Raw genomic sequence first — 16,499 nt, forward strand, 5'->3', positions numbered from 1 at the left:
TGTGTGTGTTGTTAGTTACTGCCCCTGGCTATGAATGCAGGATACCAAACAGAAACAGCGTGTGACGTCTTCTGTGTGTGGATGAAAAATTTGAAAGGAATACCAGATATTTATCAGAAACTATGGTAAATATGAGCAGCTGTACTGCGTAGCGTGTGTGTGTGTGTGTGTGTGTGTGTGTGTGTGTGTGTGTGTGTGTGTGTGTGTGTCCTCTCCCCCGGACTCATGTGGTTTCTCAGGAAAAACAAGCTGCTGCGCAGAGCCAAGGTTTACATGTGAGTGTTGCTGTGTTTATGTGCTGCAGCAGGTTAATATGTGCTGTGCTGCTCTCACTCTAATATAATTCTACAGTGTGACGTGTTGTTGTGGTTGTGCAGGCAGGTTTTTGCAGGATCATCCTACAGTGCAGACTGCTGGGTTGTTTTTATAATGGAGTCCAGTCATGTTTGTGGTATTTTATGCATTTAACCTCCTAAGACCCGAACTCTTCCACAGTTTTTCTTTGATATTTGGGCTGATTGGGACCTGATGAATGTAAAAACAAAGAATTACCAGATTTTTTTTTTTTTACCTTACCTTTGTTTTTAAGAAAAATAAGAGCCACAAATGAGGATATTAGTTTACAATTTTGATAGAACAGTAGCAGCATAATGTCCTCGTTAGTGGATATCAGGCCCATGTAGAGCAAAATTGAGTATTTTGGTCTAAATAACCCAAAATGTGATGTCCACATATGTGGACTGCAGGTCCTAGGAGGTTAAAAGAGAAAGTAGAGCGCTCTAAGCTGTGTGTAAGAGATCGATGTTCTCCATTTGTCCATAAAGTCCCGCTGTGACGCCTCAGCTTCAGTGTTTTGGCCGTTACCGTGTTGGGTTTTAGAGGCGGCGTGCAGTGAGCAGCATCCATAAACAGCATCCACAGACTGGGTGCATCCCACATGCACACCAATCTGTTAATTAGTGCTAAGAAACACACGAATGTGATGCTAGAAATTCACCCACAGCTTGGACAGTCTTTATCAAGGAAGCCATACTACTTGTCAGATAATTCAAAATGCACCAACATCACAAACACAGCTGAGAGTTTATCACAGACACTTTCAGCCAATAGGATGCTTCACTCTTCTGTCTTTTACATTATGCATATGTAACTTCACGTCCTGGATCTCATACTCGGAGAAATCTATGAAATTCTCTGCGATAGCTTTTTTTCTGCAAGTCAAGCTGAACAACACTGAGGAAAAAACACTGCAGTATTTTTATTTATTCATTTTTTAGTGTCTTAATACTGAGCGGCTCACATCCACCAGTATCAGGTCCATCTTCTATAGATATACAGCTCAGACCCCCCCACCACCCACCTCCACGTCTGTACAGCAGGATTTACCACAAGCCTGCAAACAGCCTCCGTGCACGACTCGCAGAGCCAGGCTGCAGTCAATTATGTTGGAGTCTTTCATGTAATCTGTGCTGTTTGCTGCGCAGGAGGAGACGATGCAAAGACATAATGTTAGATAACAACATTATCTGGGGAGTCCCTGGGGGGAGGGGTGGGAGTAAGTAGTTCTAGGAAGTATTCATAATCACAATATCGGCAAAATCCTAAATGCTCCATAACGAATAAAGTTCCAGCTCACCCCTAAATTCAGATTTATGTGTCTTATGTCCGGTGCTTTTATTCATCTTGATGTCCAACCTTGCTCTGAGCAGTTTCATGCAGGAAATGTTTGTTTTCCAGCGGCGACATTCCCCAACCAGAAGGAGCGTGCCGCTAATAAACCCTCCAGCTCTGAAGCGTGGGAGAGTCATCGGGATTTACATCCTGTCACTGTCGCAGGCGTCAGCCGCTGGTTGTGGATGGAGGCATCCTTCTGTAGTGGCACAGCTGGTGGCGTAGTTCGATAGAAGGAAAATTGTGTAACCGGGTCGTGTTGCTAAGCAAATGCATTTTGGGGAGGCGGCTTTGAACACGCGCACAAGATGAGAGCCGTTAACTTCATTGTTTTTAAGAGAATGCAGACAAACACAACAGAACAAGGAAAACCCTACCAAGACATGAATGTTTGAAACTATTTAAAGCAGATGGTTTCCTTCTGATTTCTGCAGTTGTCATTAAAGATGTTAAATGCAAAAACATCCAGTTCAAATATTTCATTTCTTCACAGAGACACGTTCCAGACCTGTGAATTGCAAACCAGTTTTTCCCAGTTAAGAGTTGGAAGGAGAAATTTCCAGAGATAGAAGTTTGCAAAGCAGAATCTGGCGCAGATGTGATGGTTTCTAATGTCAGGGTCACCTGAAGTTTACCGTCTGACCTCAGTGAAGTGTAGCAGCCTGCCAAAAGAGGCGCGGGGCTCAGCGCACAGCTGGGATATAAATCAAACACACCTCTCCTCACCTACATCTGGCTCATCCTCGGCTGGCTGAGGAGAGCAGAGGAACACCTGCTTATTGGTTGGAGAGCTAATGGGTCAACTTCAGATTTCCTTGTTAAAGTTTGACGTGTTTAATTACAAAGTTGCAGAAGAGCAGAAGTATTTTTCTGCCCTTATCTCTAATAAACTTATCAGCAGTTATAGGTGATAACGTTGCAGGTATATGGTCTCACATCACTCCCCCTGACTGTGATCTTCCTGTTCCCCAAATATTTTGCTGATTTTGACCCCTTTGAGACTTTTTCTGAAGTGATCGGTCATCTGAAGCCTGCTGTGTGCTCCCTAGATGTCCCATCTGTACAACGAGGTCTTGGACGCTGTCAGGGACTGCTGAGTTTTAAACATGCCATCATTCTGCCGTCTGTCAAAGAAGCTTTAGGCCGATCCCTAAGCTGCCCTTTCTGTCTAAGATACTGGAGAAAGTTGTTTTCCACCATCTCCAGGCCCCGATGGAAATAAATACCTGACACGAATATCAGACTGAAATATTTCAGTCCAGTTTCGCAGCACAAAATCAGCACTTTGAAAGGTTTTTGATGATCTTTTAGTAATTGGAGATTCAACCATTTTCATGCTTTCAGCTGCTGCATTCGATACAGTGCATCGTGTTTCCTGGTCTGTGCACCGCAGAGATGTGTGTTAGAGATGTGTGTGTTTCACAGGCAGAGGTTTTTCTGTCACGTTGGTGGGTTTTCATCATCACCTGCTCCACTCTCATGACCTCCATTCTTGGTCCTGTACTCTTTTCACTTTCTATGCTCCTGATTTCAATTTTCCAAAAATATGGAATTGAATTTCCTTGTTATGCATCTGACTCACAAATCTGTCTGCGTACCACGGCTCCTCTGACAGCTTTGCTGGACTCGCTGCCATGAAATCATGGATGGCGCTAAACTCGTTGAACCTGAACAAGTGAAAAACTAAAGTGAGACTGTTCAGACCTCTGTAAATCACTCAGTTCTGCTTTCTCATCTGCAACTCCTGACGGTGCACCAGTTTCCTGTTTTGGGGGGGGTGGGGGCATTTAAATGAGAATGAACAGCTTGTAGAACTGGGGGAGACGTATATAGATGAGAACCGGAAACAGCGTGTTTGGCAGCGTGGTCCTGCTCCTGAAATTCGATACTTTATTTCCAATTGTTGGTTTTTAAGTCTTTAAATGCCTTCTTACCTTTCTGACCTTTTAACAATGCATGTTCCCAAAAGATCACTGAGGTCAGCTGAGCAGACACTTCTAGTTTCACAGATGAAAACATGCCCTTAAACTTCAGAACAGTCTGGGCAATTAAAACTCGCATCTTTAAATCTTGACATTTAATTTTTCTTTCATTTATTTATGTTCTGTTATGCAGCACTTTGGTCAACACTTGTTCTTAAAAGTGCTCATAAATAAACTGACTTGAGTTATTCGGTCATATCCAAACATGTGGCTTTGTGCATGAAGGGATGCAGATACGTGCCAGGAGCTTCGGTGAATGTCCACAAACGTCAGAATGGGAAAAATGAGGCGTCAGGATCTCTGAGTACTGCCTGAGCGTCACTCTTTATAAGAGTGTTGAGCAGAAAAGCATCTCTGCACATCTCTTAGCCCTGCACAGGTCGAAGCAGATATATGATGCAAAGGCTCACCTGAGCTAAACAAATCAGTGCGGCCTGATGAGGCTGCACGCCTGTTGTTGACAGCTCAGGATTCGCTGTCTGCGGCGTGAATCAGTGGACCCACCTGCCTTGTGCATATAGTCAGGACTAGTAGTGGTGTGATGCTTGGTGTTTTTTCTTGCTGCACTTTTGGCTTGTTAATACGAATCAGTCACGTTTTCCTTGCCACACACTGGCCTCAGTATTTCAGCTGCAGACACACTTTAATAACTATGGACGCTACTTTGAGTCAGATGCACAAAGTAAAAGCTGCCTCAAGTTGCTTCGGTGGACTTCAGTGGCAGGCTAGTCACCGTTTGCGTGGGGACCGTCGCTGACATAAACCCAGTGTCAAAAATTGCAGTTCCTCTAACGTCCACTTGAATCTGGCTTCAAACATGAGACTCGGACGTTAAAAACACAGCAGAAATAAACACGTTACAGCCTGATACACTGCAACATGTTGTGGTGTCTATAGCTAATTTCTGTCTTTATAACAACTTTCAGCTCCGCTAATTTGAGCCACTTAATTAGACTCTGCTCTGACAAATAATATGGCTTCAAAATGACTTGTTGTGAGGTAATTGCATGCTTATCTAGATGTTATTTAGCAGGTGTCTGTGTCTTTGCAATGCATCGATGCATCTAACCAGGCTTGCTGGTGTTCTCCCTTTTCTCCACTCTACCCTTCATCCAAAGACTGTCGCCTCTGTTTTCAGTAAAATCAGGATGAAAACAGCCATCAAGCTAAAGCGGAGTTTGCAAAATGAGATTTCAGAAACCAGTGGGTGACTCCACTGTGACCACGAGTTTCACACAGTCTGTGATCTGAACCCGTCAAACAGTCCTGAAGAGAGGACTGATTTGAACGTCCTCACTTTGAAAGAAATGTCCTTTTCCCAAGGTCTTAAACTCACTTCGGTCCTCATAAAGCTAGCTGTGCAAACACACAGACACACACATTGTCTCCCACACACTCACGCTGTGCTTCTCGCAAACACGCACTGCACACCCACATTCACATATACTGTACACCCACACACACACACATATACACACACACTCACACTGCTGTTGCCATGAGTCACCCTCATGTGACTCTGTGTGTGTGTGTGTGCGTGTGTGCGTGTGTGTTTGCTAGCTTGGCACTGCCCACGTTAGCTTCTGTGCCAGCTTCACGGGTGTCTTAGATTAACACTGAAGAGCCTCTTTGATGATGAAACACACGCCCGTCGCATAGATTGCTCCTCTTTTCTCTTCTCTCTTCGTCTCCTTTATTTATCAATAAGTTGATTGATCTTCTGTGTCGCAGCGTTTCTCTTAGCAGTAATCTGCATCAGTCTGTCCGAGACGTCTCTGTTGAGGCATTAAACACAGTGAACTGCTAGGTGACCACAGTATGATGGTCTAATACATTTTGTCCAGTTTCATCTGGATTAACCCAGTTCATGACAGGTAGTTCAGGAAACGTGGTTTTGTTTTGTCCCTTTTTCTGTTTATTCTGCTTTGATCCAATTGTTCCACGTTGTTTTTGTTTGGCCAATTAAAAGTGATTTCAATGTGAGTGTGCAGCTAAATCCATAAAACATGAAAGAGAATCCCAATCAGTCATTTGGAGTCAGTGGGGAGAAAGAACTCCCTCTGAATGGGAGTAGGCCGAAAGACAGAAAAGAAGAGTGTTTTATTTGGTTTTACTCTGGATTAAGTCTTTTCCCTAACTTTCCATGTGTTGGTCTGAACATCCCATTTGGTTTGATTTGGTCCACTTCATCTGAATCTGTGATTTGTTCAGACTGGGTTGTTCCACTTAGGCCAGATTAGCACCAGCTGCTCTTTTATTCCACTTTTCCGGTTTTAGTCCATTTTATTCTGGGTTAAGCCAAATTCCTATTGGCTTTGTTTAACTGGTGCGACTCATTCCTTTTGTTTGCTTTAGTTCTGTTTAGTCTGGAGCCTGTCAGCTGGATAAGTGGAAGAAGATGGACGGATGGATGGATGGATGGACGAATGGATGGATGGACGGATGGATGGATAGATGGATGGATGGACGGATGGATGAACGGATGGATGGATGGATGGATGGATGGATGAACGGATGGATGGATGGATGGATGGATGGATGGATGGATGGATGGATGGTTTTGCTGGGTTTCTTCAAGCTTAGACCCAGTTAGGTGCAGTTGAACTTTTGTTCCACTGTGTTTGGGTTGTAACTGTGATTAGGCCATTTAATAAATGTCAGTAACATTCTTTTGTGGTTTGTTTTATTGGAGTTTGCTACAGTTTTGGTCTTTTTCATTCAGTTTGTATTTATCTGACTTAGTCTTGCTGATCCAGCTGATTGACTCTGTTCAAAGGGTTTAATTTGACCCTTTTGATGTGTTTAGTTTGTTTTTATGTAAGGTCCAGTTTTGTGGTTTGATTTTTGGAGGTTGATATTCTGGACAGAGGGATGATGAGGATGGAGATGCCGGGCGGGAGGAAAACAGGAAGATCTGAGAGAAGATTCATGGATATAGTGAAAAAGGACCTGCAGAGTGTTGGTGTGATGGAGTGAGATGGAGGCAGAGATTTATCTGATTATGGTCGATTTGAACAAACTCGTTCCAGTTCATTGCAGTCAGGATTAGGCCAGTTTGCTCTGGTTTGGTCCAGTTTGTCAGGTTTGACACTCTGGTAAAGTGTGGTTTGTTCTGTCAGTTTGTCCGGTTTAGTCAGTGTGCAGCTATTTTATCTGAATCTATTCATCTTTCTCTTTTCCCTTTCTTCCAGTTTGCTCTTTAACCTCCTTTCCTTCCTTTCCCTTCTCTTCCTCCCCACCTCACCATCTGTCCAACAGATTTCCTTTCTTCTTTTCCTTTTCTTTAAGTCCATTCTTCCGCCTTCTTGCCGTCCTGATTCTGTTCTCAGTTGTTTGGATCAAGTTTCCTCCTCCTTCTCTGTATCCCACAGCTTCTCTCCCACCTTCTGTTTCATTATTTCAGCGTGATTTCACCTGAAATCAGCAGCATCTGCAGATGGATAACCCGTCCTCTCGTTCTCCTCATGTTTTTGTCTCTTTCCTCGCAGTGTGGAGGGCGACTCTCAGTGTCCGGAGGCACTCACCTTTTCTGATTCATCCTTTGGCCATCCACCTCCCTTCCATCGCTATAGCAACAGCCCCCTCTCCAGCCCCTGTGACCCCTACGGCTCTCCCTCCTCCGGTGGGCCCCTGGGAGCCTCCCACACACATACACAGGTACCGACCCTAAAACACATGCACCGTCTATCTGCAGCTACTAAAGGTGTCTGAAGTTTATTCTGAAGCTTATGAAAGGAGGTGTCGCCTTCAGCCACATTTGTAAAAATCCTAATCCCCTCTGTGAAGAGCTCGGTGGCCCCGTTCTGCTGTAGTGGGACATTTAAGGTGGAAGGGCTCGCTTCAAATGAACACAAAGTTGATCTAAACCAGCAAACATGGTTGAAACAGCAGCGATATCTCGTGGGCAGGGGAACAGATGTTGATGCTGTATGACAGAGGTCAAACCGTGGATCAAATTATTCCAACGAATAAATTACACACATTGATCTCTTTTTTAATCCAACGTTCGGCTGAGAGATAATTAAACTAAACCCTTTACTTTTTTTTTTGACCAAATTAACAGTCTGACAGTAAAACCTGTATCAGTGGATTATGTGTACTGTCTCCCTGAAGTTACCCTGAATAAATAAAAGCAGAAGTAAATCAAATCTGATTACATGTCTTCTCATCATGTCCTCTTCCAGGGCAGCTCACCCATCTCGCCCCCCAGCCCAGCGAGCCTCGCCTGGGCTCAGCGCAGCCGACACCAGCCAGCCAGCCTGGCGCTCCGCAAGCAAGAGGAGGAGGAGAGCAAACGCTGCAAGGCTCTATCTGACAGCTATGAGCTCTCTACAGACCTCCAGGACAAGAAGGTACAATGCCACAACAAGTCGGCCTCATAAGTAACACCTCTAAAAACACCACTGGAGCGGTTCCTGTGAGAGGTTTTCCATGTAATCGCCTCCATTACAAAGCAGCCTTTTCAATCACCCGCAGGGTAGAGGACACATCAGGACACCTTTATTTTCTGCCCTTCCTTTTATCCGTAATGCACACAGAGGCAGAGACACAGCAACGTGGAGCATGGACCAATAAGGAGGTTTACATAGGGAAGAGAAAAATTAGTGAAATAATATGTATTTACTTTCAAATGAAGCAAAAGTAAAGGTATATAGTTAGAAATGTTAGCAGCTAAGGAGCAGAGCTGCCTTTGGAGGCACAAGGCGTCATTTAACAAACCTCCTTATTGGTCCGTGCTCCTTTTGTTTCCACTGCAGTTTAGGAACCGTCAGATGTGCCGAGCGGTGTAATAATTTTCGGTTTACTCACTAAAAACACAAAACTACACACATCGTAACACGCAACATCACAAAGGTTCGCTGAAAGTTTCTGCTGTTTTGTTTCCTGTTTCCTGTAAATGCAAAGATCGTTTCTGCTCTTCCCTCTCTGTTTGGTTGCGTGATCGTACGGCCTGATAGGTGGAGATGCTTGAGAGGAAGTACGGGGGCCCGTTCGTGTCCCGGCGGGCAGCGAAGACGATCCAGACGGCGTTCAGGCAGTATCGCATGAACAAGAACTTTGAGAGGCTTCGCAGCTCCGCCTCAGAGAGCAGGATGACCCGCCGCATCATCCTGTCCAACATGAGGATGCAGGTACACACACTCTCACACACACTTGTAAAAAAGCACATAATGAAACACACCAGGTTCTGCTCGGTTTGTTCTAATGATGCGTTGTTTCTTCGGTGGCTGCAGTACTCATTTGATGAGCGTCAACCACAGGGTCAGGGACCGCCAGGTCAGCAGGGCTCAGAGGACGCCGGAGATGTGGACGACTCCTTCTCTAAGCAGGTAGAGATGTTTGAGCATCTTCAACAGTCATGAAAAATGTTTAAAGAACACGGTCTGAAGTACACATGTGCAAAACGTGCACAGCATTATTACAATAAAGGAATATAATTATAATTCATTCATAAAAGAGTTTGTTGATACATAGTAATTATTATTCCTCAGGCAAAAAAGGATGTGGGGGTATTGTTATTACCCCACCAAGCTGCAAGGATGGGTGGATGGATGGGCGGGGGCTGCGTGGACAGAGCGGGGGGGGCTGCAACGTAAAACGAGGCAACTTAGAATCTTCAAATTGATGCCATAGGTGTAGCTACTAAAACTCTTAGACGAGTTCAATTCTAAGTAACCTTGGCCTACCTGAGTTCAGAGGTCAAATCTTCTGAAAATCTTGTGAATGAAATAACTTGACAACGAGGTGACGTAGGATTTTGAAATTGATGCCATAGGTGTGTCTGCTTGGTGAAGTTTATCGAGTAAAACACCTTCATGAACCTAAAGAAGTCCAGTTGCTTCTTTTTAAGTCCTCAAAAGGTCTGAGTTATAGCTCAGGACCATCCGACCTTTTAAAAGTAATATGTAAAGTTTCAAAAGTAATCTCAGACTTGCTGCTGATCAATGAAAATAAACTCATTTTGTCATAATCTGTACATTTTTTAGTTCACACATAATACTATCTAGATTATTAAAGTCTTTGAGTCTTTGAGATTCTCCAAAGCTGAAACAAAACTGCTCAGTTTGGTTTATAAAGCTACTAAATCAGAGGTTGCCAGTAAATACAATAGGAATCTGGGGGAAGCTTTATTTTCAGCAGTTAACCTCTAGAAGAAGTGTTTGAATATTCTGAGTTTAAAAGGGAGAAAATCTCTGCTAAATGCTGGATGGTCTTAAAAGAGTCGCGATTATTGGAAAATGAATTGGCCCAGACAAGGATCCCTGTGGAGCCCCACAAACAAGCTTTCAACTACAGGACTGTTAGCAGCTGCTGTCCCAGCTGTCAGGGCAGCAATTAACACTGAAACAGTCACTGAAGTGCAGGTTTGGAAGTAAATGTTCATTGATTGGGGCCAATGGATGCTGAGGAATCTCCGTCCTCTGAGACAGGAGATGTGTTTCAAAGTTTTAGAAAATGCTAATAGGCGGACCTTAACATATTTGTATGCGTAGATGTTTCAAATTAAAAGCCCGCAGGATTGTGCAGGAACTGTTACCTTGAGCCTAAAACCGAACAAATAAATATCCGCGTAGGCGAGGCACTCAGTGTGAGGAGTTGGTGGAGTCATTCTTTTCCTGATAAGCAGAAAAGTAATCGTTTTAATCCTTTCCTAACCAGAAACGATTTTCTGTTTTTGCCCCTTTCCTGACTCATCTTCCATTTTTGTGCCTCCGAGTACTCATGTCATTTGCAAACATGATTTTATCCTTTTTTATGCAAATGACACACACAGATGTATATTATATTAAAAACTAACAAAGAAGTCAGCCTAACTCAGATGATATCTTGTATATCTGTTATAAAGTGCTGGATGTCCCAGAGTTTCCTGAAGCTAAATGAAAATGAATCAGAAGTGATTAGAGCGGATCCCCGGGAGTCTCTTCCCATCCTGCGGCAGATTCTTGGCCGTCTCTCAGCAAAGGTCAAACAAACAGAAAGAAACATGAGTGCAGATTTCCACAGCCGTCTTTCTCCTGACAGGAGTTGTGCAGCGATTTTCTTCTTCTGACCTTCTCATCGTCAGCTCAGGATATTTTTTCTCTTTATATTTTCTCTGTATTTTCTGTGTCGTGACGTTACGTTCGTGCACTGCAGGTTAAGTCCTTGGCAGACTCCATGGACGACTCCCTCACCTGCCAGTCCGGCCGTGAAGACTCACAGGAAGCGGGAGGAGATGGAGAGGAGGACGATGATGAGGACGAAGAGGAGGGCGATGAGGAGGAAGAAGAGGAGGAGGAAGAAGGGGAAGAGGACGAGGAGGAAGACGAGGAGGAAGACTACAGACAGTGTGCGTGGCGCAACAGCACGACATCTTCCCGACGTGCTGCGGGCCGGACGGGGGGAGGAGGGGGGAGGGCGGGGGCAGGAGGAGGTGCCTCCATGCATGAGGACAGCACCGCTACCTCCTTCAGTGATGTCACCCTGTACATGGATGAAGGCTGCCTCCCCTCCTCGCCGCTGTCCCGTCCCGCCTCCAGCTCTGATACAGAGTACTGGGGAGGAGGGGGAGGAGGAAGTGCAGGGGGGAGAGAAGACAGCAGGGAGACGGAGGGAGGCAGCAACACGAGCCGGAGGAGCAGCACCCCCTGCACAGAGTGTCGGGGCGAGTACAGAGGCAGGGGTGGAGGAGGAGGACATCTCCCCGTCCTGACCATCGAACCGCCCAGCGACAGCTCAGTGGACATGAGCGACAGGTCAGCAGCACTTAAACGTCTCGTTTCACTTTCTGGATGAACTCGTTCAGAATCTGCATGAAAACAGACGCAGACGCGAGCGTCCTCACCAGGGGGCGCTGTAGGACAAGGCCGCATGCACGGTCAAAACACAAAATTCCTGCAAGACGTTTGAAATTAGTCAATACTTCACATGAACACATGAAGTCCATATTTAAAAGATGAGCTTCCAGCTCGTCACTGTTGACCCTTAGAAACACTGCAGGAACTTTAATGAATGATTCAGTGTAGAGCTGGGCGATATGAGATTGTTTATCACGATATGTTTTTTTCATTTCAGGCGATAACGATTTATATCACGATATCAGCCAAATAACTATATTTGTAAGATTTAAATGTGCCGTTGCTCACAAGTAAAATGTGAAATAATCAGCAGCTTGTTTTGATTTAAATATTTATTTCCCATAATAAGTTCAACAGGGTAGATGTACTTAAGGAACATGAGACTTTTTCAGATAAATAAAGGCAAATATTGCAAACTACACAAAAGGCAATTATTAATTCTAAAAATAAAATAAATCATCTGTTTTCTCTTCGGTCACGCTCTCGGTTGATTTTTCTCTGGTCGGAACACTCATTTCCTCCATTACCCGGGCGGCTGGCGGCTTCCCAAACAAATACACATGTGCGGCTTGGCACTTGTGCTGTACGTAACAAGTCACGTGACGTGACGCTGCAGCTGGGATTGGTTCGGCTCTGCGCTACTTAATTTGGATTGGCTGTTCTTTTTTATGTTTTTTAAGAGAACAAGAGCGGTGAGGCCTATCGCAATAGTTTAATTTTTCTATCGAGAAAAAGTTATTTCGCAACACATATCGTTCTCGTTCTATCGCCCAGCTCTACTTCACCGTCAAGCCTGGAAGCTACGTTCACCTTTTAAAGGAGGTCTAAATGAAAGTGAGACTTTATTAAAGTGCCTGAACCCTGCTGTGTTTCTAATGTAGTGATTTTACTCATATGTTTATAGGCTCAACCTCTAGTTTTACTTTATATAACAGCCTGTATTTTTCCATTCCACATCCTTACAATCCTCCGTCAGTATGATTACCGCTTTGCTCCATTAGAATCAGGTGACTAGAAGATGTGCAGTCATAATTCATTGTATCGTTCCCATCTTCAGGTCAGAGCGAGGGTCTATCGGACGCCTGGTGTACGAACAGGAGCCGTCAGGAGTCGAGCGGGGAGGAAGTGGGGAGAGGGATAGGAGGGGGGGAGGAGTGGAAGGTGAAAGCGGAGAAGATGAGCGAGGAGGAGGAGGCGGAGGAAGCAGCGAAGCCGAATCTCCGCAGGGAACCATCAAACACAAACCCAACGGCCGCTCGGTCGCCACGGCGCAGGGACAGACTCGCAGCCCCTCCAACGTCCCCCTGCCGATGCCTTCGGCCCGCACCCTGCCCTCGCACCCGCTCCCTCACCCACTCCAGCACCCCCACCCTCACCCTTCACCCATCCCCCACCTCCCCACCATCCTCGACCACCACCCTCAGTACACCCAGCATCACATGATGCACATGCACCACGGACACGGCGGCAGCCCTTACATGCAGCACGCTCACCACTTCGCCCAGCACCACTACCACCACCTGCACCATCAACACCACCACCTCCCTCACGCTTACCCCGAACCCCCTTCTTCTCCGCTGCCATCTCCCGTACCGCCCCTCACACCTCTCTCCCCCCTGCCACCGCTGACGCCCTCGCCGCTGTCCTCGTCCTCCTCTGCGCTCCAAAGCATGGAGGCGCAGCAGCACCACGCTCACCACCCCCACCTCCACCACCACCACCTGCTCTGCTCTGATGGAGACAACGAGAGCGTCAACTCCACCACCACCAACTCCAACGATGACACAACGGTCAACAACTGCAGCTCCGGCTCCTCGTCCCGCGACAGCCTCCGGGAGCCAATCGGAGGAGCTGCGCTGGGAAAGCAGACCTATCAAAGGGAGAGCCGTCATAGCTGGGACTCACCTGCGTTCAACAACGACGTGGTGCAGCGGCGGCAGTACCGCATTGGACTCAACTTATTCAACAAGTAAGAACGTCTGCAAACATAATCCTGAAGACTCAGAGCAATAATCGGCCTCCTGTGAGTTCAAAGAATCCAGGCATAAGTCAGATCAGTAACACCTGATGTCAGACACAAAAGTACAACATGGAGGAAACTGTCTGCTCATACTGCAGCAAACAGAACAACATATGTAACCCAGCCCCAGTGTGCAATCAGGGCTGCTTAGTGTCAGACCATCTCTTCTTCGTCTGACAACAGTTAGTATTTAGTATTTATTTATTGTCATTGTCAAGAACAATGAAATTGCGTTTGGGGCTTCCATACAACCCCAAAAAAAGAAGAAAATAATAAATACCCCTTAAAACCCAAGTGTACATATTTAACCCAGTGTGACTCCAATGCAATAAGACAATCCTTAGCAATAATGTTCGTAGAAATTCAGACAAAGACCTGAGAAACATGACAAAATACAACAATGCAACCCATTCAATATTATTGTACTGTGAGATATGATATCAGATATGATAGTTATCTATTTAAGAAAGAGGGGGGGGGGGGGCAGGAGGGGGAAGAGAATAAAGATATGATGCACCAATGCAGACCAGTTCATTGCTATTAAGAAGTTGGATATGGTTATTGTCCGTGAGAGGGGGGCAGAGAGTTCAGGAGCCTCACAGCCTGTGGATACAGGCTGTTGGCCAGTCTGGATGTTCTGGCCTGTATAGACCTGTACCTTCTCCCTGAGGGCAGCAGATGGAAAAGGTGGCGCGCAGGGTGATGTTGGTCCCGCAGGATACTGTGCACCCTCCTCAGACAGCGAGTGGGGAAGATATTACTGATCTCTGGCAGACTTGTTCCAATAATACTGCCAGTTCAGAGCCTTCTTGGTTGTGTCCTTATTTCTGAGCAGGGGGGTGGAGAGATAAGCACCCACACTGTTAGCAGCAGTGTCATTCAATTTAATTTTATTTCTACAGCTCCAAATCACAATAACAGTCGCCTCAAGGCGCTTTATATTGTACAGTAGATCCTACAATAATAGATACAGAGAAAAACCCAACAATCATATGACCCCCTATGAGCAGCACTTTGGCGACAGTGGGAAGGAAAAACTCCCTTTTAACAGGAAGAAACCTCCAGCAGAACCAGGCTCAGGGAGGGGCGGGGCCATCTGCTGGGATTGGTTGGGGTGAGAGAAGGAGGACAGGATAAAGACATGCTGTCGAAGAGAGACAGAGGTTAATAACAGATATGATTCAATGCAGAGAGGTCTGTTAACACATAGTGAGCTTGGAACTTCCTCAGAGTGTCTGGACGACGCTCTGAGGAAGTTCGTGAGTCGTGTTGTTAGAATGTTTCATTCAGCATTAATGATGCCTTCATAGACGTTTAAGTTACCCGTACTGTTGTTGATAACAAGTTAGATGTTAGCTTTAAATGTTAGATCGTGTGGAGGGGCTGAAGAGAGCACTGCCATCCAGTGTTGGTTTTTAACCTGGTCCCATGTGTACAGAGAATTCTCTGGACTCTCTGAATGTTTTACTGAAATTAAGTTTCTAAGTTTAGAGGAGTTTTTTTTATGTATCAGAATTTTAAAAAGCCAAAATATTAGACTTCTCAGCAGCGTAGAACGGAGCAACCAATAAAAACAAGACAACCAATAAAAAGAATTTCAGTCCCAGAGCAAACAACTTAAGAGGCCGTGTTTCCTCTGGTCTACAGGAAGCCAGAGAAGGGGATCCAGTACCTGATCGAGAGGGGGTTTGTGTCAGACACGCCAGTGGGCATCGCCCGCTTCATCCTGGAGAGGAAAGGCCTGAGCAGGCAGATGATCGGAGAGTTTCTGGGAAGCCGGCAGCAGTTCAACAAAGACGTCCTTGAGTGAGTGCAAATGTTAAAGTCCTTTCAGTGAATGTTTTACTGTGGACAGGTGTCTGCGTTTATGTGGTTACAAGGTAGGCTTGTCCTAACTGAGCGATAATTATTGAAAACAGTGAAAGTTTAGCTTTGACTGGGCTGAAAGACATACCTTCACAGGGTGGTGAAGCAGAAAGAAAGCTGCAGTCTATCTAAAGCCAGGGAGGAAAGCTGGCAGTGAATGTGTTTATCATTAACAGCACAGAAAGATCTGACTGTAATTAAAGTATCCAGTGACTTAAGTCTGCTTTTACAGATCGTTTCAGCTGCAGCTCTCACAGTCTGAGAGAAATGACTGAGAACATGAACAAAGCCTGTAATACATCACTGTGTTGAATCATATCATCCCATCCAATAAATTCATCCATGCACGGATTTGTATTTTTTATTGATATTTACTGAGAAAGACGACTTTAGATAACCTCTAACTCTTCAGGACATCCTGCTACCTCGGGGGGATCTTCTGGAAATGCTGACACTGTTTTCCAGAGAACTGGTGGGTCAATAGGCAGTGGTTTCATATCTTATCTTAAACATACCATGCTCTGCACCAGGTAAGGCGGTATGAGCGGTGATGTACCTCAGAGAATCATTAACTACCTTCATAGTATTGAAACACAGCCTTAAACCTGAAGGGACCACATTAAACCCCGACTCCTGCTTCACAGGCCTCTGAGCTGTCAGGAGTAGGTGAAGACGAGGCTTAAGGAATGCGTTTGTGGATAATGATCAGCGTTTTCTGTCTCTTTCTTTAGCTGTGTCCTGGATGAGATGGATTTCTCAGGGATGGATCTGGACGACGCTCTGAGGAAGTTCCAAGCTCAGATCAAAGTTCAGGGTGAAGCCCAGCGGGTGGAGCGGCTGGTGGAGGCCTTCAGGTATTAAACGGCGTCGCGGAGGGTTTGATCAAATATCAAAGAGCTGAGTCGTCTGTGCAGTTTGTGATGCTCCCCTTTCTCTCGCTCTGCAGTCAGCGATACTGCGTTTGTAACCCGGTGCTGATCCGGCAGTTCCAGAATCCAGACACCATCTTTATCCTGGCCTTTGCCATCATCCTCCTCAACACAGACATGTACAGCCCCAACGTGAAGCCGGAGAGGAAGATGAAGCTCGAGGACTTCATCAAGAACCTGCGTGGTCCGTATA

The 16,499-nt window shown here is 45.5% G+C and overlaps 1 protein-coding gene across 5 annotated transcripts in view; it reads left to right on the top strand.

Moving 5' to 3' along the window:
* Window positions 1-16,499, top strand: part of LOC113013210 (IQ motif and SEC7 domain-containing protein 1-like) — a 109,999-nt gene that overhangs the window by 68,574 nt on the left and 24,926 nt on the right. For 3 of the 5 annotated variants that reach the window (XM_080295030.1, XM_080295034.1, XM_080295031.1), the window contains exons 2-9: window positions 7,142-7,310; window positions 7,838-8,005; window positions 8,612-8,983; window positions 10,791-11,389; window positions 12,549-13,460; window positions 15,159-15,317; window positions 16,109-16,231; window positions 16,324-16,490. In XM_080295030.1, the coding sequence (XP_080151156.1) occupies window positions 7,142-7,310; window positions 7,838-8,005; window positions 8,612-8,983; window positions 10,791-11,389; window positions 12,549-13,460; window positions 15,159-15,317; window positions 16,109-16,231; window positions 16,324-16,490 (2,669 nt within the window). The remainder of the gene's footprint in view (window positions 1-7,141; window positions 7,311-7,837; window positions 8,006-8,611; window positions 8,984-10,790; window positions 11,390-12,548; window positions 13,461-15,158; window positions 15,318-16,108; window positions 16,232-16,323; window positions 16,491-16,499) is intronic. The other 2 variants (XM_080295033.1, XM_080295032.1) reach the window with 1 other exon arrangement.

This window comes from Astatotilapia calliptera, chromosome 20 (assembly GCF_964374335.1).
Source record: "Astatotilapia calliptera chromosome 20, fAstCal68.1, whole genome shotgun sequence".
Taxonomy (NCBI): Eukaryota; Metazoa; Chordata; class Actinopteri; order Cichliformes; family Cichlidae; genus Astatotilapia; species Astatotilapia calliptera.